This window comes from Aulonocara sp. 'chitande type north' Nkhata Bay, linkage group LG19 (genome assembly GCF_057382095.1).
Source record: "Aulonocara sp. 'chitande type north' Nkhata Bay isolate Kocher_YH1m ecotype deep benthic linkage group LG19, A_spYH_male_GT1.1, whole genome shotgun sequence".
NCBI classification, from domain to species: domain Eukaryota; kingdom Metazoa; phylum Chordata; class Actinopteri; order Cichliformes; family Cichlidae; genus Aulonocara; species Aulonocara sp. 'chitande type north' Nkhata Bay.
In genome coordinates this window covers 27,373,730-27,399,581 of record NC_141362.1, presented here as the reverse complement: position 1 = coordinate 27,399,581, position 25,852 = coordinate 27,373,730, and the positions used below count along the sequence as shown (strand labels likewise).

Sequence of the window (25,852 nt, the reverse complement as noted above, 5' to 3'; positions counted from 1 at the left end):
CTGAGGCCAGATTATGTCATCTACAGCCTGCGCTCCTTTGTTTGAACTGATGAGGATCATCGGTGGTATAAGTCCAAAAGCAAATCTTAACCAAATGTTTAATTCCTGGATGCACAGGGCAAGATTTGAGGCCAAACACATGTGTAATCATGTGAAATCAAACACATGCTCGTAGGGCAAATCCCTAAATAAGACAGCGGACTGACACATGGGTCCGTCCCTCACTTAACTGATGCACAATGGAGAGTGTCAGCATCACCGGCGGGGCGTAAAGTAAGCTGACAGACAGGTCACATCAGGAGGCAGTCGTGGTGTCAGCTCGCTGAGCGCTGTTCAACATGTCTCCTCCTGTGACTGACAACTGCCCCCAATTAACCTCCAACTCAAATACAGACAGAAACCACATATATGTACACCTGCTCTCCTTCTCATTCACTCGCTGCCTCACACATATCCATACACACACCGACGTAGCGCGCAGTCTCTAGGCGTGTGTCAGCTGTGGAGCTTCGTCTTTATTCATACGGCACTAATTGACCTTGTTTTCAGGGGCAGATACGCAGCTCATCCTCTGCAAACAAAAGCAGTGTTTTCTTGCTGCACAGTCATCTAAATTACTGCAGGGCAATAAATGAACAAACAAATAAATCGACCCCCTGAGGCTCATCCGTGTTTGCTTTTTCGATAAATGTTCAGTTCACTAAATTATTCAAGTTAACCCACGAAGAGCAGAACATTGATTTATTTTATTTTTTACTTTCACTAAGCGGAAGCAAAAGGAGTCTCCTACCAAACGTTGCTCTGGGTCCCTCTAGTGTGGCAACAGAGTGAGTAGAAAAGCCTGTGGAGTGTCTTCTCTCATCTAATCAGTTCAAACCGAACTGAGACCTCGTAACTGATTGGTATCGCTGAGTAATCGCAATTTCCATTACAAGCAAAAAAGGCAGTTTGGTTTATTGACATTATATTGTGAGAATTTTTTAACATTGTGGAATTACAGTTCACTTGTATCACGTAAAATATGAATATTCTGAATAATTTTAGATCTCCACCGATAATTTTGATTGATAAAAGCTATTAAGAGGAACATCCTTGGCACTAAATGGGAATTTATGCTCATATTAGACTCATTACAATTATATAGAGCATTTTTAAAATTCTGGTTCACTATTTTTTCACTATATTATATCTACACCTGTAAAGGTGCTTTGAAGATGAGTGGAACAAATTCAGAAATTCATCATGACATAAAAGTAGTCATCAGTACTTTTCAAACCAAGTATATCACTGTGACATTTTGAGTCATTTTGAAGCCTCAGCATTAACGTCTTAATGCTGACATAAAAAAAATAAATGGCCTGTATTTGTATAGCGCTTTACTAGTCCCCTAAGGACCCCAAAGCGCTTTACACATCCAGTCATCCACACACACATTCACACACGTCTTTTTTTGTTGGAGCCAGAGTGAACCATAATTGCACAAGAGGCAGGGCTCTAGAGTGCGACCAATTTGGTCGCAAATGCGACCAAATTTCTCCATGGTGCGACTAATAAAAAATACTTGGTTGCACCGGTGCGACCAAGTAAAAAAAATACTTGGTCGCACCGGTGCAACCAAGTATTTTCTCGGAAAAAAAGTTTCAGCAACCCTGAAAGTCTCCGTGTGTTCAACAACAGGCACACATTATGCCCATGTCGTGTTCTAAACCAATCAGAGATACTCAGAGGCGGGGACCTCTGTGATTGGCCGTGGTCCAGATATTCCTGCAGACCTACTTGTGTTTACGTTTGAAAGTGCGGGCAGATAGAGAAGGGTGAGTAGCCCAGGTCAGAAGTGTATGAAGTTGGTATTGAGAAAATATGAAAAGAACAATTGATAACTTTTTCGTTAAGTTAAGGCCTGATCAGTCCAAAATTCTGAGCCAGCGCTCTGACACGGAGCCATCAACCTCTCCGTTTTTGTCAAACACTGGTCCGGAGACGGCATCAGAAAATGAGCCACATACGATCGACTCCCAGCCGGAGTCCACTGAAAGTAAAAGTGAGAAAATGTATAGATTTCGAATCGAGTGGCTTGACCAGTTTCCCTGGCTAAGATACAGCCAAGCTGACAATATGATGCACTGCATTTATTGTCGCGAGTGTGGAAAGACCATGGCCGGCAACACAGCATTTGTCACTGGTGCTAATACGTTTCGAATTGAAACGCTGAAAAAGCATACAGCATCGAGAAGACACATTATATGCCGCGATAAATGCTCTGCCAAAATGTCCCCGCTCCCCACTGCCTTTCAGCGGCAGGCAGGAGTAAACGGGTCATCGGAGGAGGCCGAGATGATCATTAAGTTTAACATCGCCTACAATATTGCAAAAGAAGAAGTTCCGTTTACTAAGTTCAAGTCAGAAATAACTCTTCACAGGAAAAATGGCTTGGACATAAACCCCACATACAGCAATGATGTTGCGTGCGCCCAGTTTATAGGCGTAATCGCTGACACACTGAAAAAAAAGACGTCAGTGGAAATTGCGAACAGTACATACATGGCCTTCCTGATCGATGGAGACACAGACATCGCCACAAAAGAATGTGTCATTGTGTACACTCGTATCTTGCAAAAAGGAAGACCAGCGAATATACTGATTGGACACATTGAGGTCCAGCATGCCCATGCCCAAGGTAAGCCATGTCATGTCACGTAGCCTATGTATATGATTAATAATATTACGTCGTGTTACTGAATTAACCATATCTAGCATGTTCTTATCATTGAAAATTAAACATAGCAATAATACATGAATATAGAAACTCAAACTGAAAAAGACTGCATTGTAAACTCTTGATCTGATAAGTAAATGGTATTTTTTTTTAATTTGTTTAGGAATTTATGCTGCCTCAAAGAAAGCATTTGCTGCTCTTGGGGACCAGTGCAGTAACTGGTTGGATAAAATCATTGCTATGGGGGCTGATGGAGCTGCTGTTAATTTGGGCAGCAAAGGGGGTGTCAAGTTAATCATTTTGAAAGGTTGTTAGTTAATCATTTACAAATAAAAAAAAACGTGAACATGTAAAACTGCGGTGTTAAGTAATGCAGTTTAAAAATTTGGGTACGCCTAACTTTTGTGCTTGTACGCCTAAATTTTGTGCTGGTGCGCCTAAATTTTATTTTTAGGCGCACCAGTGCAACCATGGCAAAAAGTTAGTCTAGAGCCCTGAGAGGTGCAAGTAATGTGCTAACACTAGCAAGTTTTGGTAGCAAAGTCCACCCATAAACTGTATATTGGTGTTTCCAGCCTCTTGGGGCCCTAGGCAAAATTCACAGGATTCCCCTCCAGCCACTATCACCACCAACAACATTCCTATTAAAGGAGAAGTAAAACACCACTCTTGTTGTCCTTGGGTGTTTTTTTTTTTTAAAGAACAGAATCATGGACACCACTGAGGACAGGATTAAGTGGATTAAGTGGGGTCAGCTCTAGTCTGTTCATGCTGGGCCTGCCCACTGCAAATTTTGCACAATGACACTGGTGTAGTTTAAATTTTGTTTTAAAACTGTGTTGCAGACTGGACGGTCTGTTAAAGTATTTTAAAGGATAGATGCTCCAAAGTCATCAGCATCACAAACACAGCGAGAGGTCAGGTTTTGTGAGTCGGGTGAAAGCTCTGTCTGCCTGTTTCAGCATGTGTCAGTCAATATAGCTATGACACTAGCTAACACTGTAATTAAGTTTAAATTGATAAAAAAAAAAGAGACTATTATGTTCTTTTTCTTGCTGTAGAGTTGGGCGTTTTAACATAGGAGTTAATGGGACCACGTGGCCATTTGAGGGACTGCAGTTTCAAGCACTTAACCTGTTTGCGTTCATTTATTTAGGACATGTGAAGCCACAGCGGACGGCGCGTCCCTCTGGGTGATCCAATCTACCACCAGCCGAGAGCAAATTCATTTTAAATGTAGGCTACACGGCCTTTGATCAGCCAGCAGAGGGAAGCACATCAATGCTTCACTGGGATACATTTCCTGTGTTTTTAGGAGTCCAGCTCTAACGCCTGCATGCTGTCGGGCGATATGGAGAAACGACAGCAGATGAAGGACGACCTGCAGCGGTGCATAGACGCACACAAAGGCGAGCTGCACAGTCTGAGTAGAGACATTTGGAGCAATCCTGAAGTCGCCGGTAACGAGAAACATGCGCACGACCGGCTTGTCCGCTTCTTTTCTCGGGACCAGACATGGACGGTCCAAAGTCACTACAAACTTCCGACCGCGTTCAGGGCCAGCTGGGGTCCAGTTGGTGGAGGGGTGGGAGACCCAGTGTTGAACGTGGGGTTCCTGTGCGAGTATGACGCCCTCCCAGGTATTGGCCACGCGTGCGGGCACAACCTGATAGCAGAGGTGGGCGCTGCGGCCGCTGTGGGGCTGAAGGCTGCTTTAGAGAACCAGACCGAGCTCCCGGTGCCTGTGAAGGTAACTGTCGCCGGGTTTAACGGACTTAAACAAGTCACACCATGAAAACCGAGTGCGACACACTGTGAAGCTGAAAAAAATCCCAAGCACTCCTTTAAATCCCCAGCTCTGTTTGCTGTGACTCAACAAGTGCAACAAATGTAATATGATGTGAATAATTAGTCTCATTTTTTATTTTTTCAATAATAGGAAATAAACTTCTATCTTTAGAATATGTTATGATTAAATGTCTTAAAGTGGTCTCGTGTAGGGGGGTGGATTTGTTACTCCAGTCTTTATTTAAAAGCGTTTCTGTTTTGATGAAAACTCACATCTACTAAAAAAGAAACTAACATTCCAGTGAGCAGACCTGACATTAAAATATTCTTTTACTCTTTATTATAGATAACTGTTCTGGGAACTCCTGCCGAGGAGGCGTTAGGAGGAAAGATTGAGCTAATCAATGCCGGGGCCTTTGCTGATATTGATCTTGTCTTCATGGCTCATCCAGCTCAGCAGGATGCTTCGTTTCACCCTTGCATCATAATCGAAGAGTGAGTTCTTCTTCACTGCTTCATTTCAAATTCTTTTACTTCTCTCTTAATCTCTCACAACGAACACCTAACCTTCACATTTCTTCGGGAACTCTTAACCGACCGTGCTGATGTTACACAGGATGTTAGTGAAGTACTATGGGAAGGCGTCTCATGCAGCTGCATACCCTTGGGAGGGAGTGAATGCCCTGGATGCGGCCGTCCTGGCCTATAACAACATCTCTGTACTCAGACAGCAGCTCAAACCAGACTGGAGGATTCATGGTGAGGAAAAGCTGTGGTAGGGTCACTTAAAGCTTCAGACTTTAGTGTCGACCTTGGAGAAAACGAGCATCTCATCTTTGATCCATCCTAGGAGGAGACACAAATCCCGGAAGGAAAATAAAACCCTCCTCTTTTCAGTGCCGTCAGGTGCCTCCTTATCCTTTACTTCCTCATAGTTTATTAGTTCATCTAGCCGATAGCTAGCTCATCCTTATCTGTCTGTCCATTCACATTCACAGGAACTGGTATGCCTCCTTCAGTAGGGGTCAGAACTTTCATACAATGATCACCTGATAGGTCTTCAACTAAATTTTGTTTGTTGTTTGTTTGTCGTTTTAAAGGTGTTTTTCCATTTTCATACGATAACCTCCATGCACACTGCTTATAATTTCACCAAGTTCTCCTAGAATCATTAATATGGTTTATACTATCACATGCTGATGTGTTCACATGCATTATATTGACTATATGCATATTATATCATGCATAGTACTAAGTTACATATACTTTACAGCTGCAGGAGGTTCTCTGCTGTAGAAACACATGCCATGAAGCTCCCAGCATACAGTTTTTGTACTGATCTTAATGCCAGAAGAGGTTTGCACCCTGCTGTGTAGCTCTATGTGGTCTAACACTTCATGGCTCAGCTGCTGTGGTTTCTGCACGTTTCCACTTTGCAATAATACTTCTTAAATTTGATTGTGACATATCTAAGAGGGAAAAAACTTCACAGACTGACTTGGTGCATCCTGTTACAGCACAATACCCAAATTCAGTGGGGTCTTTGGAACAAACCATTCTAAAACAATTGTTGGTCTTTGACGTGCCAGTGGATTTTAATACTCATTAGTTTGTGCAGTGCAGTCCCCCAAAGACAAGGCAACTTATGATTTTCTTTCTGTATCACACACTTCACAGTATCCTGTGAAGTGTGATTGATCATGAGCCGGGTGAGCTGCTGAATTATTGACGTTCTGATTTTGTCTTTGCTACAGGCATCATCAAACACGGAGGAGAGAAGCCCAACATTATCCCGGCATACACTGAATTAGAGTTTTATTTGCGCGTCCCGTTGCTCAAAGACCTATGTGACCTGAAGGCTAAAGCTGAAGCTTGCTTCAGGGCAGCTGCCGGAGCAACCGGTTGCCAAGTATGTTTATGTAAAAGCGTCTTCAGTTTGCTTTCCTGTATGTTGGAGACATGTAGAAACAGTCTATGTTGATACAGCAGTGCTAGAGAGTACTGCTGTTATATAACAATCCCCCTTTTTACCACATCTCCATAATTACTGTCCAAGTGCTGAACTTGTGTTACATAATTCATGATTATCTTCAGGCTCCTTTTCTCCTTCGTCTGCATGTGCTTCAGGCAGTTTACATTACTATGCATGCATGGCCTTATGTGCTGTTAAACATGACAGGCCAAATGTGCTATGGTCTTACATTTACTTGCATTTAGGTGGAGATCACCTTCCCAACCCCTACCTACTATAACATTCTACCTAATGCCACACTGGCAAGCATGTATGAAAGCAATGGAAAAGCTTTGGGAATTCACTTTCCAGAGCAGACAGCCAGCTTCTGCGGTAAGCATAAATGACAATATTATAAATCACTTCTGTCCCTGCTCTGTGCAAAAGAACTGTATATGACAAAATGTCTAACAGCAGAACTGTGATTTAGTGTTTTTTCAGCATTGTTGTTCACTGAATCGACACTGAACCACTATCACAGTGAATTCTAATCACCTGGCAGGTTCTACAGACTTTGGCAACGTGTCATTCATAGTCCCTGGTATTCATCCGTTTTTCTACATCTGCACTGATGCATTAAATCATACGGAGGAATACACCGAAGCAGCAGGTATTTTGGCACGTGGCTTTTGTGAACTGATGTTTTATAATTAAACCGAATCAGACTGTGATAAGGGAAATTTAGCCATCATCTCTTTCATGTTTACTCTGTGCTTTATATTTCTTACTCTGCCAGGAGCTGAAAAGGCCCAGCTGTACACCCTGAGGACAGCCAAGGCCCTGTCTATGACAGCTGTGGATGTAGTGTGCTGTCCTGATCTGCTTAAGAAAGTGAGAGACGACTTTAGACTGGCCAAACTGAAACAGAAGTGACTGGAAGGCAGTGATTGTCATGGTCCTGGGTCCTTTTGACCCAGCGTTTTGTGTTTTCTATTAGTGTGATTGTTGGTTCTGTTCTTCCTCTGTTTAGTGTTTACTCTGTCCTGCCCGTGTGTTCCTGTATTAAGTCCGCGTTTCTTAGTCTGTGTCCTTGCATGTGTAAGTTCCTGTTTTATTGTGAAGGTCTGCGTCTTATGTGAGTGTTTTCAGTTCGCCTCCCTAGTCTCGTCACGTTAATCACTCCCAGCTGTGTCCCTCACCTGTGTGTAATCTCCCTGTGTTCTCTGAGTGTTTTTAAGTCGTGTCTTCTGTCTTAGTCGTTGCTGGTTCGTCTGTGTTGTTCCCCTCCATGTTCTCGTGTATTCTCCCTGCATCTCTGTTTCTTGACTCAAGGTTTCAGGTTTGTTTTTGCGTAGCTTTTCCCAGTTTAGTTCATTCTTAGGTTTTGGTTTTCTTCCTCCTTGTCCCTGTTTGTTTCACCCTTTTGTTAATAAAGCTCGCTCACAACTTAAGCAGTCTGCATCTTGGGTCCGTTTTATATTCTCACACGGCCTGCCTCGGCACCCCGTGACAGTGATAGAACTCCCTCGTGACACTGAAATTAGAAATACATCTAGGAGAAATTATAAGGTTTAAATAACAACAAGTAGGCACTTTATATTTTTTTGCTAAAGATCCTTGAGCGTAAGAGAAAAACCCCACAACAATCAGATGGTCCCCTATGTCCAGGCACTTGGTGACAGTGAGAAGGAGAAACTCCGTTTTAACAGGAAGAAACCTCCAGAAGACTCAATATCAGGGAGGAGCAGAATCAAAACTGGGAGAGAGAAAAGAGACCAAACTGAAAGCAAACGATAGAAAGAAAAAAGAAATGTAATCGCATGCTGTAGTGCATCATTGGAACTCCTCCAGCAGCTTCGGTTCCACAGAAGAGAGGCCTGAAAGCTGAAGACTCTGCCTCCCATTCTACATTTAAAACTCTATGAACCACAAGTCTCTGGTAGGACAATATGGTACTATGACTTCTTTAAGATATGAAGGACTTTGCATGTGAGGAGAGGGATTTTAAATTCAATCGTGAGTTTAACAGGGAACACATGAAGGCATCTAATATCTTTCTAGTCTGTGGTAATGGACAACATGAATTTACTGATGATGAGTTTGGCATACACTCACAGTTTTACACCACAAACCTCTAAATAAATCAACCCTAAATGTATTACTCTATCCACGGGTAGCCCTATTGTACTTGATTGCATCATCATACTACCTCTCTCTCAGTCATTGAGATTTCTAGGCGTACTTTCATCAGCTACACAGCTTGATAAAAAATCTTGGCTCTTAAGAGTGGGCCCAGATGTGGTGGAAAATCAGGTTATGGACATCTTTTTGATGCTTTATCCTTTTCTGCCAGCTTTGATGTGGTGATGCCTTTGTTCGCATTTTCTTTCACTAGATTAGAAGATGGTGCACAAAGTTTAAATTGACACCTTCGGGATGTTGCTTGGATCAAAAAAAACAACAAAAACATGCTTCAGCATATCCCACTCTCTCACTTTTCTGTGAGGAAAGCCTTAATGTAATTGTATATGTATATATCCTTTTACACACATGTGAGTGGTTAATGGCATTACATAATACGCAGTGTATATGATTTGTTTTAAATGCTCATCAGCACTCAGACATGTGCCAGAGCGAGAAGAAAGACCTTGGAGCTGTGAGCAACCCAGTGACTAATAACAGTAAAGACTTATCCTCCAGGACTGTTTAAATATACTGTGTAAGTGAGCAGAAAAATGTGATTAAAATAAAGGGATCAACTGTGTTCAAATGATCCAAAGTGTTATGTTTTAGGTTTTAAGCATCTCTCGGTTTCTACGATGTTCAGCACTCAAGCTCCGATTTTCAGAAACCAAAACATTTATTAAACATCTTCCCATACATGACAGTTTTAAATACCTGTAATATTTTTTTAAAATATCTTTTGCCTAACAAAGTATAAAGTTGTTTTTAAGCTGAAAAAGACGTTAAAACTAGCAACTAACAGGTCACAGCGAACCTCAAAGCCTCACAACACCAAACAGAGGAGATGAGCTTCAGTTGTATTTAAAAAATAAAAAGAAGAAACATTAAAAAATAAAAAGAGTTAATATCATAGTCGGTGCATGGGACTTCTAAACATACATTTTTACATTTGTTGTTTTAATAGACTGCATTACTTTGCGTTTTTTACTCAACGTTGTCAAGTCACACAAACAGAGCGCAGTAGCTTGACATCAAAATAACTGCATTGATACAAATTTCACAAGAAAATTGAAGCTAAACTGAATCATATTAACATGCTGCAAAGAAAACGTGGAACTTCAAGAATAAGCTCTGAATTTGCCTTTTTTTAAAAATAAAAACATTTACTTTCATTCAGATGTTTATTTGCTTTCGTGCAGAGTTGGGAGAGTGTGGTGATATCACTTTCATGTCTGCAGTAAATATGAAGGTCTAGCCAGGAGACGGCTGAGCTGAGCACACAAGACTGGGGAAAAGGGGGAAGCAGCTGGGCGAAATTTGCCAACTACCACCTCAAAGGCTGACTAATTAACAAGATGTAATCTGTTTTTTTAATCTTTATAAAAATTGACATTCTGTTGGGAATTTAATTGCCAGACTCTTTCTTGCCTCTGAGCGTTAGCTAGGCAGTCATACCGTTAGAAAAATAGTAGGACTTCTGAGTATTAGCTAAGCATTTATACCGGTAGAGAAATAGTAGCACTAATCCCCCTATAAAACCAGGCTTTTATGGTTGTTTCTGTATGGATTCAGTCAAAATATATAACTTGCTGTAGTTATTATAGAAATGCTGGACGGAAACAAGTACCTTGGCTGTTTAACCTGGTTAGGGTTTTTATGCTAAGCTAACTGGCTATTACTGGATTTAGCCATATATTTAATTACAAGTATGAGAGTGGTATCAAGTTTCTCGCCGCTATATAACAAACAAACATATTTCTCAACATGTTAAATTAAACCTTTAAATATTTTTAGTCTCTTATTGATTGTCAGGTGTAGCTCATAAGAAGAGGAAAAAGGATCCGTCTATTTGCTGGCAATGCTAGCCAATGTCAGTATGTTTTCAGTTCACACTTTCGGTGTTGAAAGTGTGCTTGGAGTCACTGCATCTAGAACTAGAAGTAGTTAGCCTGAAGAGTGACACAAGTCCATGTACGTGCATCTCTGCGTCCTCAGGCGACAACAGCATTCAGACATCTTTCTGTCACCAGAACTATAGATACAGCAGAAACCAGAGAACTGATGAAGTGACTATCGATGACTGTCCTGTTAGTTGGTCGCTCATATTTCTTTTTTAATCATCGGTGTTAAGTGGCTGGGTCAAGAAGGCAATGGTCACCAATCTGTTAGTGGTCCCCATGCATCTCATGCGCAGTTTCTCTGTCCCAAACACTTCAAGTGCAGCATCATCTTTCCTGAGCTGAGCTCCTGCTGTCCCAGCATGCACAAAACAGCATTTCATGCATCATAGGTTACAAGTAGATGGACCAGTAGATGATGTTAAAAAGGATGTAGGCTCCAGGAAAGACGACCCTTGAGTACTTGTCTATGGCATGGGTGTCTATCCAGATGTTCACGTAGCCTCTAGATGCCTTCACCTGGCCTGTGATCTGTGGGTCGTTCAGTGCCACTTGGGCCAAAATTCGTTCCTGGCGGCCCCCGTTTTCTGGCAACCCATAATTTCCAGTGATGTTGACATCTGTGGACCCATATCCAGTGATCTGGGGGTCGATCATCATTTCATCAGGGTTGCCAATGCCGCATGTACATGGAAGCTAGCGAAAAACACACGAAGAGTTATGAATTACAGTAGACTTTCTATCATTATAAATAAGTGAATTCCTCCTATATGTATGATTGTCTGTACACTCATGGCCTTTAAATAACTTTGGTAGGAAACATTTATGGAAGGATGTTTGTGCTGGAAATCTTCCTCGGGGTACGTGGGCAATTTGGCTCCATATGCTGCAGCAGTTGGCAGATGAAGAATACCAATATAGTTAAAGAGCTGTAGTCCCAGAAATAATTTCCCATAGCCTTGAGAGCAGCTTAAAGTAAGCCAGTTAAGAAAATATATCTGTTTATTGGAAATGCATATAAATTATTAAATCATGTTTTCATCAGTTTATAATTATTTTAATATGGAAAATATTTCAGTATAAAATTCAGGTCAGCCTAATCAGAGTCGACTTAGACGAAACTATTATTACGTCTCGTAAATGTTTCCATCCTTGGTTTTATTAACTGTATTATTTGCAATAACCATGTACCAATAACAAGATTCAAATTAAGAAAAGTAGAGCATTTTCACAGATTTGTAGTACAATTAAAATTGAGATATATTAGGTATATAAACATATACACAAAGTGCATCTGTTGAAGGTTGTTACTTGTGCGGCTCTGTAACATTTCCAGCTGCTACTTTTGACACTAATCACTAGTCTGCAGTGCACGTTCAATGTCCATCAGTGTGTCAAAACAGAAACCCTTCATCTTGAATTTCAATTAGCATCTTGTGGAAGAGGAGGAAGTCTCAAGGAGCACTTTCTCCAGCAATGTCAATTGAAAAGTTGCGCACACTTATCTTTGGGCTTGAACATTATAGACTCTTCCTCTGAAAACAGCTGCTTGGTCTCTCAGACCCAGCTGTCATCGATATGATCCTCTAAGGGAAAGTCTGTTCATTTTGACACTGATGTTGTTCACATTTCGTGCCAGTTTAAGGTTCGTGGTGAAATTGCAAACTTGTGTCTGTATAATTTGTCAGAACAGACTTTTGCGAGTGATCTAAAAACAACTATGCTGGAAACAGCTTTGCTCTTTAAGGTATGATTGGCCAAATGTAAATAATTTTTTTGTATGAGCAGAGCATTTTGATCACTTCTTGTAAGCAATGACATATTAGATTCCCTTATTTATGGTCATGATGATAATGTTTTGAAATGCTCAGTTAATAAAGTAATTCCAGTACAATGCGAGGTAATATACAAACCTGAGATTTACGACATGGCCAAAAGCTTCAAATGAAAATTTTAGAACTACAAAGGGAAAAAATGTACTGTACCAAAAATATGACGTACTGTGGAAATTCGAAAATTAGAAATTAGAATGAATATCAAACAGGTAAGCAGTTACAGCGCCTAACCTGTCATAAAACAAGAAAACACATATTTTAGAATTCTGTAAAAAACTTGTTTAAAACTAAAAATTGTATTATTATTTATCAGTTAAGTAACAAATGTTTTATTCCCAAATCTGAGCCAGCACACAAGACTTTAATCAAGTATAATATTTTTTAAAACTAATAGTTCTGTTCAGGAAATGCAAGCAAAATAAGTAATTTGAGATTCTAATTAAAAAAATAATAGTGTGCTTTATTACTCTAAATTTGAAAATGAATGGATGACTAAAATAATTATATTTTAGCATTAACCACTAAATACATAAAAAAAATAAACCTTACATCGGGCAGTGGACAAACAAATTTAAGTACTGTTTTAGGTTGTAGCTTTCACAGCTTATCCAAAAAAAGAAAAGAAAAATCAGATATTTGCATCCTTACACTACTTCTAAAAGTATCTGTGTAAAATTTGTCAGTGTGAGCCATTAAAAAAAAAATCAAAAGTTAAGTCTGTTCTTAACCAGAGGCAAAGTCAGAGGAGGAAAAAAAACATGAAAGGAACACTTACTCTCTCCCTCAGCTTCCTCTCTTTCCTCTCCTGTACGGTGGAGAGGTAGTTCACCGCTGCGTACTCTATCACCGAAAGGAAGACAAAGACAAAACTGACCCAGAGGTAAATGTCCACAGCTTTGATGTAGGAGACCCGAGGCATCGAAGCATTGACCCCGGTGATGATGGTGGACATGGTCAGCACGGTGGTGATGCCTGAAGGGAATCGAACAAAGTTTAGTCACAGCTGTGTTGCTATTTAGTCTCCCACAGACTAAATAGCTCAGAAATGGCTACATTTGGGGTGTAATAAATCAGAATCTTTATGTTCACTATAGACTTTGGTGAGATTCCACTAATAGCTTCCACCTACTCACCGTGAAAGCTGATGGGAAACTGGGGGTCTGGACCCCCTGAAAGGATTTGAGATGATTAGTGATGAGGGTAAGGAAAAAATGCACTAAATGTCTTCCCTAAAATTTTTCCACTAGTAAGATTTGTCCCAGCTCAGACAATTATTGCATAATACTGTGAAATGTACGATGATTCATGCTTTTCCTAGGCTGAATTCTAATAACCCAGCTCGTGTCAGTCTTTTCTGCTAGCACCACTTGGCTTAAATTGGGGGTTTTGAATCAAACGACTGTCGGATGGATTGTCAAGTCAGCGCTAAACTCCCTGTATAACTTCACTATCAGCTAAAGATTCAGAGTCTTTAGTTTCTTAATAAATTCTTCTTGTGTTGGTAGCTGGTTAGCTAGCCTTACCATGCTAACACGCATAGTGATAATGATACGCAGTGTTTAGCCTAGTGTTTTCTAGCATAGCTGATAACTCTTTGCTTCAAGAATGAAATGGAAATTTTACTTATGTGGTACATTTGCCACTCTCACTGTGCTTTAGATAGAAAGAAGTACCCACATATAGTTTAGAACCTAGCATGCAGATGTAGATGATGGAGTGAGATGGAGGCAGATGACCTGCTGTGGCAAGCCCTAATGGGAACAGCTGAAAGAAGAGGAATGATCCTAACATGCATGGCTTTGGATTGTGGGAAGAAACTGGAAAGCACCAGTAGAAAACCCACTAGGAGACGGGGAGCATGGGGAACACGCGAGCTTCACAAGCCCCAGCCAAGAGGTTCAAACAAAGACGCTTCTTCTATTATTTAACAGTGCCAACCACAGCATATACAGTACTATGCAAAAGTTTGGCTCATTGATTATTTTGCTAGGAAAATGAGAAATAGATACAGTAATTTATTGAAATATGCAAACATACATGGGAACATGGCTGCAGACACTTATTGTTCTACCTCTTTCCTGATCTCTGTACACTGACAAAGATTTGATCCAAAAAATGTAAATTTAGATTCATCACCACATAAGACCTGTTGCCACTGATTTTTAGTCCACTTTTAATCCACTTTAGTCCGTTGTGTAATTTGCTATACCTCAGCATTTTCTCATTGTTTACCTTCCTTAAGAATTTTTGACAGAAACTCTTCCACTGAGATTATTTCTCATTAAGCTTTAGCAATAGTTCACGTGTCACATCTTTGCAGGATATTTCTTCTGTATTTCCATATTTCTTTCCCATATTTCTTTTCTGTTGACTTTCAGATAGTGTTCATCTGCTGTAGATTAGTGGTGTGCGGATCGATACTGAAATATCGATTCTTCCGATACCAGCAATTTATGTTCTAGAATCGATTCTCATATTATAATATCGATATTTTAGTACTCTGGGGTAAATTTGTAGTTTTTCTATTCAAATGAACGCAGTGGAAAGAAACTATACAATTCGGATCGTCTAATTTGGAAGGAACTACTTCCTCTTACGCCTTTCATAGTCATATGCGAAATACGGCTGTATAAATGTGTCGCAGCCCCTGGCGTGCACACTCACAACAATGGCTGAGCGCAAACAGAGTCCTGTGTGGACACGTTGTTGTGGCAACACCACTGACCTCGTCAAACACCTCGGAGTAAATCACATCACAGAATATGATAAGCTTATGTTGAGGCGAACTGAAGAGGAGGACAGGGACAGGTGCTGCTAGGGCGAGACAGACATCTCTCGCCCTGACAAGAATAAGCACCTCTGGCTAATTTAGAAATGAATAAGCATTTAGGCCACAAATCATTTGGAGAGATTTCAGCCATCCAGTGTTTTCTCATGTGCTGCAGACTGTGTGAGAGTTTTTGTACAAATATTATTCTAGTGGGATAAGAAAAAGACACAAAAACTGAAAGACATGTCTTTTTTTAAATTGGGATTTAAGGGTTCCTGAGCAGTAGTTGGCTTATTTATGTAAAAGACAAATAAATACACAAATGTGTCCTTGGATAATGAACTAATCCTATTTTCAAAATGATGGAAGATCATTTAGTGGCTTTAAGCAACTACATTACAGGGACATGGTTTCAACAACAGACAGCCTTCTTCTTCCTCCAGTCATCACCTTAATGCAGTTCAGGTATAAAAGGTCGCATTTGTCACAGACTGCCTGACTCCCCCAAGGTGGCTTGCATGAATAACTAACTAAATAAAATGTAAAGACTCCATCTAAACGAGTATGGGCTTGTCCATAGGGAGTCATCAGATGCTTACTCTAAAAGGTCAGCCTCATCCCTTAGGGCAGCTTTAAAGCTGAAACAACACCTCCCAATTTAACCACAAGTAGTGTGACTACTGGGCCTGTATATGTCTTGAGTACTTGGAGCCATGAGACTGGCATAATCCCATGTGTTCGGGCACATTTGTACATTTGGGTGATGTTTTGTCTTTATTCACTTTTTTTCTTACTTTTTTATTCCTCTACAATATTAGATTATCTTGTTGTCCCTTGTGATATAATGTGCCTATGGTATACATATACAGTCAGGTGCTTTTAGATACAAACATATATGTGCACACATACACAACAACATATTGAAGAAAAACCTTTTTTCTACATCTGTATAACACTGGTTTAGCTCAGTTCTACCCATCAATATCTCACAATATTACCAAAAAATCATATCAAAAATATCACTCTAAGGTCATTGTGCCTGCAGACTGCTTGAGAATGAGGACATTTATCAGTATTGAATTGTTTCATCACAGCATCACATATTGTATAAATTATGTCTGACCTGTTGTAACACAACACAGTGCCAAAATAAGACGTCAAAACAAAGCGATAACACAGCTTTGTGTTTCATGCATAAATGATCTCCCAGTAGTGCCGTCTGTTACTACTGTAAGTAAAACACGGACAGATCCATAATGCGGACGCTGTGTTTAGCGGCTTTCTGTGTAGTTGAGAACTGAATTCAAAGACGTGCAGCCAAATAAGGTATGATCAAATGGATACGGTTTTTAATGCTTTGGACACAGAATAATCTAATCATGCAAACAACTGGACTGCCTGTTTGTTCTCTCCACACTGGTCCAAATGTCATAATGATACATTAGTGCTTATTTGCTCAAATCAAAAATTCTAATCAACTATATAGAAACTCCCTCCCTCTTCCCAGAGGAGTCATAATGCTACAGGATGATGTTTAGAGTGTTTCGTAGTGCTACAGAACATTGCTTCGTTTGATTTAAGTCCAGATTACATGATATTTAAAAAAAGATTTTAAGAAGTGAGAGTGTAAAGACTCAAAATATGCATTAGGTACTACAAATGATATTTTCTTTTAATATTGGTGATTTCAGTGGATAAAACCTTGCAATGTTTCAACAAAAACACTTGCATGCACAGCTCCATGTGAAGAAAATCACCAAAATGTGGTTAAAGACCTCCACTGACCACCAATGACATCATTAGGTGACTTTATGCTTACATAATCATAGACAGACAGACGAGAAAATACAGTCCTCCCCATTCATTTAAATACCACTCATGTAGCACAGTAATGGTTCTGGCTAACAAGCTGGAAAAGCTTTTAATTTTTTTTATTTATTTATTCATCCACACCAGAGTGGAGCTTCTGTCATTCCCACTTGTACCTTCAGGTCTGTGATATTCTGGATTAGGCTCTTAAAAGGATCAGGACAGAAGGACGTGGATAGGTGCCTTTATTGAACAGCAGGACATCACACACTAACTTGTTGTTTCTTAGCGGTGCAGAAAACTACCCTTTTTTGTTGTTATATATTGGTCAACCAAGAACTAGCCCTGTAACAGGCACTTCTGTATTTTACCACTGGGGGGCAACAATTCACTCTATTACATTCCTCCCCTTTTAGATTTGTAATTGAAGTAAGCAACCCTTTAAAAAGAAGAAAAAAAAAGAAAAGAGAGAAAAAAAGAAAAAAAAAAAAGACATCTCTCGCAGAGTCCTTTAGTGCTGCAGGCAGGCAACATGTTCAAATGGCGCACAACGTCAGTTTTTTTTATTTCTATATGATTATTCTGCATTATTAAGCAATAAAAACAAGTTGTCTGATGTCCTCTAATCATTATGAAGCAATATGGTTATGTTATTATTACAATTACATAATACAATTATATATTGTATTATGAAATGCAATGAAACATTAAGTTTTTGTACAGAGTATCGGTATCGGATCAGTATCGCTGATACCACCCTGAATTTTACTTGGTATCGGATCGGAAAGGAAATCAGTGGTATCGCACATCACTACTGTAGATAGCTTTTTCGGCCTTTCACGTCTTCTTTTCTGTCCTCACATTTTTTAAGGACACACTGCACATAATGCCAAGGTCAGCCAAGTTTCCACCAGTTAGCTCTTTGGGAAAGACTTGGTTGGTGCAAAAGATACTATTCAATGCATGTCAAGCTGTCTTATCTTATGGAGACTTTTCAAAGGCTCGGTTAAATAAATGGGAACAAATATGTTTTTGCTGCTAGTAACAACGTGCCTGAAGATATAAAACTGGTCATTGTAAAGCAGCTCAACAAACAACAAAACATTCCTCTGAAAATGTTCAAACACAAGGAATTTAAAAAAAATGTCCCAAGTGCTCAAGAGAGTTACGAGAAAGTCTGACTCGTTTGAAGCAAAAAATAAAGAAAGGAAAGGTGGCTCAAGTCTTTTGCACAGCACTATAAACATGAAAAAAAAACCCAAAACAACCCCACATATTGATTTACTTCATCGTTCATTTTTGAGCTTTATCTCACTCGGTGGTAATATGGCAAGAAATGAAGATAATTTCATTGGATTTCTGGAATGATCTAAATTACTGTATTAATATATAATCTAGTGTGTTCATTTGTATTTTGCAGTTTATTAGGTGCTGTTCATTGTTCTTTATTTTATGTCAGTTTAAATAATCAGTTTCATAAATGTGGGATAGATCTCAGTATTTTTCATGTCTAATTAAAATAAAAGTAAGGTAAAATAATAGTTGATTTAAGTAGCACGGCGTACCTAGCGGTACCCTGGCGGGGACAGCCCTTCGGTCAATCCAGAACGACACCCAGGAGAGCATAACCATGAGAGTAGCAGGGAAGTAAGTCTGCAGCAGGAAGAAGAATATGTGGCGCCGCAGGGTGAAGTGGATGTACAAACGATTGTACCAGCCTAGGAAAAAGAAATATCACCATTATTCACACATTGTCATACGCTGGCTGGCATATATACCATATCAGCACTTTAAGCAGAGGTTCTCAGCTATTCTGGCAAAGAATGATAGGACACCAAATCCCTTTTATGCTTCAGGTTGCTCTGAAAAGTGACATATGATAATCAAAAGGCTGCCAGGCTCTCAGTGTGGCTTTCTAGCAGCATGCAAGTAGTTGGCAGGAGTCTGATTCATTTTGTTTCGTAGTAAGGATAAAATATTAGTGTAGTCGTTTTGGTTTATAATTCAACGGACACCGTTTTCTTGTATGGAAGATTTGATCCTTTAGCTGAAAAAGACTTACAAAGGGAAATTAGAATTATTGAAGTTTTAATTCAATTGTGATTTAGTTTTGCATGCATTACGCGCGCGTTTGTCGCATTTACATAATCGGTTGGATTTCGGTGTCTGACTTAGAAGTAGGCGGGTTGTGGATTACGGTACCTGTGCTGCTGTAGAAAGCCAGCTTGGTGGTGGTGTGAAATTTCTGGATGAGGAACTGGGACAGAGATATTCTGTCGTCTGTGTTCAGGGATTCGTTTCCTTTCTTCCAGTAAAGCATCAGGTCGTCATCTGTGTACGCATCTGCAGAGGAAATGTGAACAAGCCAAATCAGGACAGATAACGTAGGTCCGAAGAAAAAAACAGAAGAAACACGACAAAGGTGCCGAATCCAAAGCCCCAGTAGCTTCTCGTAGATGCTGAGAGTTTCAATTACAATCCTAGGACTTTCCCAGACTTAGGACTGGTGAAGTTATGGGAAAAGAATTAGAAAATGAAGAGAAAAGATTCCCAGAGAAAATAAGAGGTGTGTCTGACAAACATGTTTGGCCAGATTCTGTTCAATTCACTCACAGCTCTCAATCTCCAGCGAGCAGGTTTGGGTGTCCAGGGGAAAGCGGCTGAGATCCATGTTGCACATAGCAGTGACTGTGACTCTGCAGGGAAAACAGGCAGGACACATCAGAGGAGCAGGAATGTCAGCTTCAAAAATCTCCTTATGCAGGTTTCTAAAGTTCAAACTCAGGCTGGTTCTTTTGTGCATCATAATGAGACTCTGACTTGACGTGTCCCTTTTATATAGCCGTTTTTGAAAGAGCATTATTAAAGATGGTTTTTTTTCCAGGTCCCTTCTTATACAGCAGGGGTGTCAAACTCAAATACACAAATACAAAGTTGCGGGCTAACGTTAATATTTATTGAAATATATTTATTCCTCCAGATATAAGAATGAATCTTTTCTTATGGACTCAAACACGTTTTGCTGGAAAGCTGAATATGGAACAAGCAAAGCTTAATACTAAACAATATATATATTACCTGTATAACACCAGTAGGCCAGCTCTAATAGTAATTTGGTATGGCTTCGCAGGCCAAATGTAATTAGGCTGCGGGCCAAATTTGGACACCTATGTTATACAGTCTCCCACTGGAGGGTTGTTTGAGTTCTATCCACTCTCACACTTGTTTTCTCCAATTTTAATCAAGTGTCCTTATGCCACAGCGTCACTGGAACACAAACGGGTTTAGAAATGACTTTCCTGATTGAATAGAGGTTAAAAAATGACTTGACTTCTCCCCTCCACTCTGCCACGCTGATTAGAATAATCAAATGCTGTTCCACGAAATGCTGATGGACCTGCTGTGATGTTCCACACAGGAAATCAAAGGCGACCTTTTTAGAGATTTTTGTATGGTTGTGTGTTTTAAGGTTGTTTTGTTTCTCTCTTTTTGGAATGAAACCTTTTTATATTGTGGTGGTTTTCATAATTTTCATTAAGCCTTCCTTTCACTGTGCCTATTAAATATAAAGTGCTTGCGAAAAGCACTTTCAGGGTTAAAAGCTCTCAGAGTGAGCGAGTCTTTCTTTGCCATGTTAAGACACGCAGTGCGGTTTACCTGAGACTGTAGAGCACATTGCCGTCAGGATAAACCCTCAGCATGACGTTGTCGGTGGTGGTGTCGTGGATGAAAGAGCGCTTAGAGTGAACAAAGAACATGTCAGGAACCCAAATTTTCTTCACCAGGCGACTGTCGAAGGTCATGCTCTGGTTGTTGGTGCTTGGAAAGGAAAGCCGCTCGTCCTTCCAGTAATGACGCAGGTACAGCGTCATGGTAAAGTCCTGCAAGGGAGAAAGAAACGAGAGTGTTATAAAGTATTCGGATCTTCACTTTATTATAAACTATATGTCGTGCTTTGCAAAAAAAAGTCTAGCATTCGCATTCAATCTTGTGTCCCCTGGGAAAAGGTAAGTTATGATGCTGTTTGACTGATAATAATGACGATCAGTGTGTTGGTCACTACTTTATGGACAGTTTACGTGGTTTAGTCCAATGTTTCCCAACATAAAGGTCACAAAATAAATCCATGGACTCTTGAGTTAAAATGAAAAAGTGAGTATTCATTTAATTTGTGCCTACTTTTATCATCTCACCTGCCTTCATCAAACTCAGTAAAACTTCCTTAAACGGAGTTAAGAAATGGCAAGTTCTAATACTGCAGTAATTAAGGTGTAATTAAGGCTTATGTTCATATGTTTGAGTAGAAAACAATTCTAAAGAAGAAGAGAGAATTGTAGAGGGTTTAGATATGAGAATGGCACAATGTAATGGTATGCTTTTAATGTTATTCTAAAGGAACAGCAATATTCACACTCATGAGGTTGATGAGGTGTTGCTAGTGTTCCTCATCGCCATCTATGACAAAAGAGAAGTGCTAAAGCTGCTCAAACACTGGCTCAGAAGTTGTGATGAGAGTCATTAACGCTCACGTCACCCAGGAAATACTCAGCCGTGGCATAGACTGCTATTCTTTTTTAAACTCCTGACGAGACTAGCGTGTGAAAAATAGGACGTGTTAACAAGATTAAAAGTTTTAAATAACAGCACTGCAATATTTCTCCTTGAAATTATGCTGCCAAGAAACAGAAAGCAGCAAAAAAAATAATAATAATGGATTGCATTTATATAGCGCTTTTTGAGACCCTCCAAGCGCTTTACAATTCCACTATTCAGTCACTCTCACATTCACACACTGGTGGAGGCGAGCTACAGTTGTAGCCACAGCTGCCCTGGGGCAGACTGACAGAAGCGAGGCTGCCATATCGCGCCATCGACCCCTCTGGCCAACACCAGTAGGCGGTAGGTGAAGTGTCTTGCCCAAGGACACAACAACCAAGACAGACAGAGCTGGGGAACGAACCGGCAGCCTTTCAGTTACAAGATGAGCTTCCCAACCCCCTGAACCATGGCCATGAATAAAAATAAGTCTGCTCTTATGGAAGACGAACAGTAGTTGTTTTCCTCTGCAAAGACAGGGGCCAAAGTGCACCTACCTTAAAACTGCACTCGGTATAACAGCTGACCACTGCATTGTGCAGCATCACACTTACCATGTCCACCTCTGAGATGGTATCCAGACTTTCAACCTGAACATCTACACCAACAGGAATTGGAGGACCTGAAGGAAAATGGCATCATATAAGAAATGCATTAGTGCTGACATTATTTTTCAGCAAGCAAAAAGTAAAGATGACTTACTACAAGCAAAAAGTCCTAAAGAAAAATGAATGCACTAATCGAAATAGGCAAGGACATGGTTTGTTTTTTCTGCCTGCTTATGGATGTGACAGCACCCACCACCATTTTTTTTTATTGCAGAAACGCAGCTTCTGACAGGAACCGTGATCTCACACACACAGAGCAGCCGCTCATGACATGATGATTACAGTTTGGCTCCGATTTCTTCTTTTGACCTATTTCAGCCTTTGTACTCTGCATCACCACGATCATCCTCCACCAGCGCACAGATACAATCAGGTCATAATAACGGCTCAAAGCGGATCCGGCGGTGAGTAAAATACAGCGCTAGCTTTCCCTTCTAGATGTACCTGCTGGTTAAACTCGGACACCGCCAAAAAGGATTCAGCGAGGGGTCATCTGGTGTTGTTTTCAGCAGCAGCAGATTGTTGTGTGATTAAAAGCGGTCTGACAAAAAAAACAGCACGTGGCTTCCTTCTTCTTTTTTAAATTTATTTACTTTTTTGGTTAAATAGGGCACTCTCATATTATCTCGACAGACAGATGCATAAAGAGAGCTAAAAAATACATAAAAACATTACTACTTAGTGTATTTTCTGAAACAAAAGCCTGTGTGCCTTTATTTCAACATAATCCTAAAGAAAGCTGACATCAAATCCCTCTAACACGCAGGGAAGTGAAAGGAAATGTGTTAACACTCTGGTGTTGTGAAGCACTGAACTGGAAAAGGAAACTCTCGCACAACTTGAAAGGAGGTTGTCAGTCAAGAGCTTAACGCTCACAAGGAAGCCGCACAGATCGTATTCAGCTGCACTTGATCCACAAGGATGCTAATGTTATCTCTTTTTCTTTCCTAATTAATTAAGAGCTTCTGACCTCCAAACGCTGGCCTCATGGTGAAATCGTGATCGTCTATTCTCAGGAGCTGCTCGGATTTTGTCATCAGAGATTTTGTCATGTCTGGGCTTCGCTTGTAAATTGGGCTGGAAAAAATAATAAATGCACAATAAACATGTTGTTACACAGATTTGAATGCTGAATATAACCCAGAAAAGACTTGTACAACTTACCTTCCAGTTTTGTGACCTCCTCCGCCATCCATCCTGGCGTCTCTTCGCAACCTGTTCCATTAAAATAGATATGCAAATGAGACCACCTTACAACGCAGCAGAGCTTTAATCAAAGATATTGTGATGCTTTCTTTTGTTTTACCTTAGAAATTCAACCTTTTCCTTTTTTTGTTGGTTGTAAATTCACATATTTATTTGAATACACTGAGGAATGCTTCGTGGCGTTTCTGTAGGTTACTTTCGAATACTATTTTTTATTCAGAGTCTGGGATGATCAAAGGCCAAATACAGCAGAAACTGTGTTTGAATATTGAATACCAAGAGGCAGACAAGCAGAAAAGCACCCTGGGTATATTTTTCTAGATTTGCTTTTTAATCGTGTGGAGATTTTTTAAGGTTTGTCTGTTGTAAATAACTGCTTTTAAATATGGGTGACAAAGAAAAGCAAAACATTTCGCCTTGGTGTCTGTAAAAATGAATTTCGGCTCACTTTTTTTTTTACAGATTAAAAAAAAATAACGAGCCAATAATGAAAACCATCTGTCCCTGCACCCCACCCCCAGCCTAAATCTATGCTGCTCTCACGTGTTGTTTTGAACATTCTCCATTCCTAAGGAGATGTAGTACATCCGGTTACGTCAGGCACATTTCATCCACAAATCACATGAGGGCAAATAATGCCCATCACATCCAATTTAGAGCAATCCAGCTCTTTTCTGGTGTCACTTTTCAAGAGGGCTGCCTCTGTATAAATGTCTTTCAGGCAGCATATTCAGTCCGCACAAACACACACACACAGCGAGAGAATGATAAAGCATAAAATGGATTAATAGAGTAGAGCATGCTGTGACAGACAGAGAGCCAAATCCCTGTGACAACTACAGACGTGCATTAAGGAAATACCACAGAGGAAGAGAGAGAGAGATGGAGGAGAAACACAAAGCAGAGAGAGCACAAGAGCAAAATGAAACAGTGAGAAGAGGGTTTCCATCGCTGCTGGCTCCAGCGCTTTCATGGGCAACGGGTGCTGGGCCCTCCTTGTGTGCGTCTATCCAGCAGCTGGTTCCTAATCCTCTTGGCAGAAATGCCTCTCCAATCCTTTCTCTGCCTGTCTACGCCACACAGCCTGTCTGCACACTGCTCTGCTCTATGGCCCCACATTGTTTGCTTTTTCAAATGTTTTTCTTTTTATGTTTTCTGCCGCCGCGAGCTCGTGTACGCACGTCACTGCAGAGTCTGCATGAGGGTTAATGGGCCATATTTGCGTGGCGGTTGATCTGGACACATTTATGTATGCCGGTCCACGAGGGCAGAAAGCAGAACGAAACATTAAAGTAAAGAAGAGGGCGTTCAAAGTTTATAGAACGATTCGTTCATTTACATTTGAAAAAAGCTTCACAACAACTACTGAACATTTGCTGCTAACGTCACAGAAATGAACCGCTTTACTCTTGGCTAATAGGCTAATTTGCTAACAGTTATGCACGTATAAGCTGAATTTCTAGAATATTAAAACATTTTTAAAAAAGCCCAACCAGTCAGCTTTAACCAAGCATGTAGCAACTAAATTTTGTCTTTGTGCGGCAAGGAGTGATTCTTTTTTCTCATTAAATTTTTTTCTTTCCAAGGAATCATCAGAGCGACCATTAAAATTGATCCTTTAAACCTCATGAAGGTTTTTCCTCAGATCTTTTCTTGACTCTGCTGTCCTACACAAATCCTCCCCCCTCTCCCCAACCCGCAGCTCATCCTCCTCAAGGCGGCGAGTGAAGAAAGTAAAACAGTTAACGCTCCCCCACAGCCCACGCCAGCAGCGCACAGACGCTTCTGCGATTTCACACTCAAGAGAAGAGTGGAGTGATGAGAAACACAGGGAGAAAGGGTTTGATTTCTAAATACGCATATGTGATCCCCCTCCCTGCACCCCCCCCCCCCCCCCCCTTCCCATGCTAGAAGAGAAATGAGAGATTTACATTTGATTTGTATTCACAGGCTGTGCATGTCAGAGCAGAGAGAGGACTGATGCGAGAGGACTTTTAACAAGTTCGGGAAGAAAACAACAAACAGCGAAACACAGATGTGATAAAGAAGACGACACTGGCATTTAAAGATTATGCAGCGGCTTTGAGCCAGTTGTGCTTCCTGTCTTTTTCCAGATTTTCCACAGACGATTACGATTGTGCTCCTCTTGTGCTTAATGATCTTCTTAATCATCTCGGGGCTCAGAGGATCACTTTAAATGACTGGAATTTCATCGTGGCTTGTTTACATCTAAAGAGGCAGCAGACACTGCCTCCAATAGCATCACACACGCTCGCTTACTATCCTTTAAACCTAAGGACTACTAGGTGTATCAAAGACCAGCAGATACATCACGTCAAGCTTGTTTATTTCACTCAGTTTTAATGGAGAGCCGATTGCTGTTTGGCATCAGCTCTGATCTATAAATATCACCAGTTATAGCATGAAAAATTGATACTGTATCTAAAGGCTGGGGGATTATGGTTTGATAGGCTTTGTTGAAAATATTAAG

At 40.4% G+C, this 25,852-nt stretch overlaps 2 protein-coding genes across 5 annotated transcripts in view; one reads left to right on the top strand and one right to left on the bottom strand.

Annotated features, from left to right (window-relative positions):
- The first annotated feature begins 2,627 nt into the window (after nt 1-2,627).
- Nucleotides 2,628-7,902, top strand: LOC147307207 (peptidase M20 domain-containing protein 2-like). Of its 2 annotated transcripts, XM_086275341.1 has the most exons (9): nt 3,545-3,633; nt 3,873-3,952; nt 4,032-4,466; nt 4,851-4,999; nt 5,121-5,263; nt 6,259-6,413; nt 6,722-6,848; nt 7,018-7,125; nt 7,252-7,902. In XM_086275341.1, exons 3-9 carry the CDS (start codon nt 4,053-4,055, stop codon nt 7,386-7,388), a joined length of 1,233 nt encoding a protein of 410 aa, XP_086131467.1. In that variant the 5' UTR covers nt 3,545-3,633; nt 3,873-3,952; nt 4,032-4,052; the 3' UTR covers nt 7,389-7,902. The 2 variants fall into 2 exon arrangements, with proteins under 2 accessions (XP_086131466.1, XP_086131467.1); XM_086275340.1 differs by lacking the exon at nt 3,545-3,633 and adding an exon at nt 2,628-2,677 and having other exon boundaries at nt 3,873-4,466.
- Nucleotides 7,903-9,298: 1,396 nt separating this feature from the next.
- The window catches only part of LOC147307206 (gamma-aminobutyric acid receptor subunit rho-1-like), a 22,478-nt gene continuing 5,924 nt past the window's right edge, over nt 9,299-25,852 (bottom strand). For 2 of the 3 annotated variants that reach the window (XM_086273921.1, XM_086273922.1), the window contains exons 3-11: nt 23,320-23,370; nt 23,126-23,232; nt 22,102-22,169; nt 20,609-20,832; nt 19,565-19,647; nt 19,154-19,294; nt 18,517-18,669; nt 13,148-13,344; nt 9,299-11,233 (exon numbers count right to left, since the gene is read on the bottom strand). In XM_086273921.1, the coding sequence (XP_086130047.1) occupies nt 10,931-11,233; nt 13,148-13,344; nt 18,517-18,669; nt 19,154-19,294; nt 19,565-19,647; nt 20,609-20,832; nt 22,102-22,169; nt 23,126-23,232; nt 23,320-23,370 (1,327 nt within the window). In that variant the 3' untranslated portion in view covers nt 9,299-10,930. Of the gene's footprint in view, nt 11,234-13,147; nt 13,345-18,516; nt 18,670-19,153; nt 19,295-19,564; nt 19,648-20,608; nt 20,833-22,101; nt 22,170-23,125; nt 23,233-23,319; nt 23,371-23,461; nt 23,864-25,852 lie in introns of those variants that run through there. The other variant, XM_086273923.1, reaches the window with a different exon arrangement.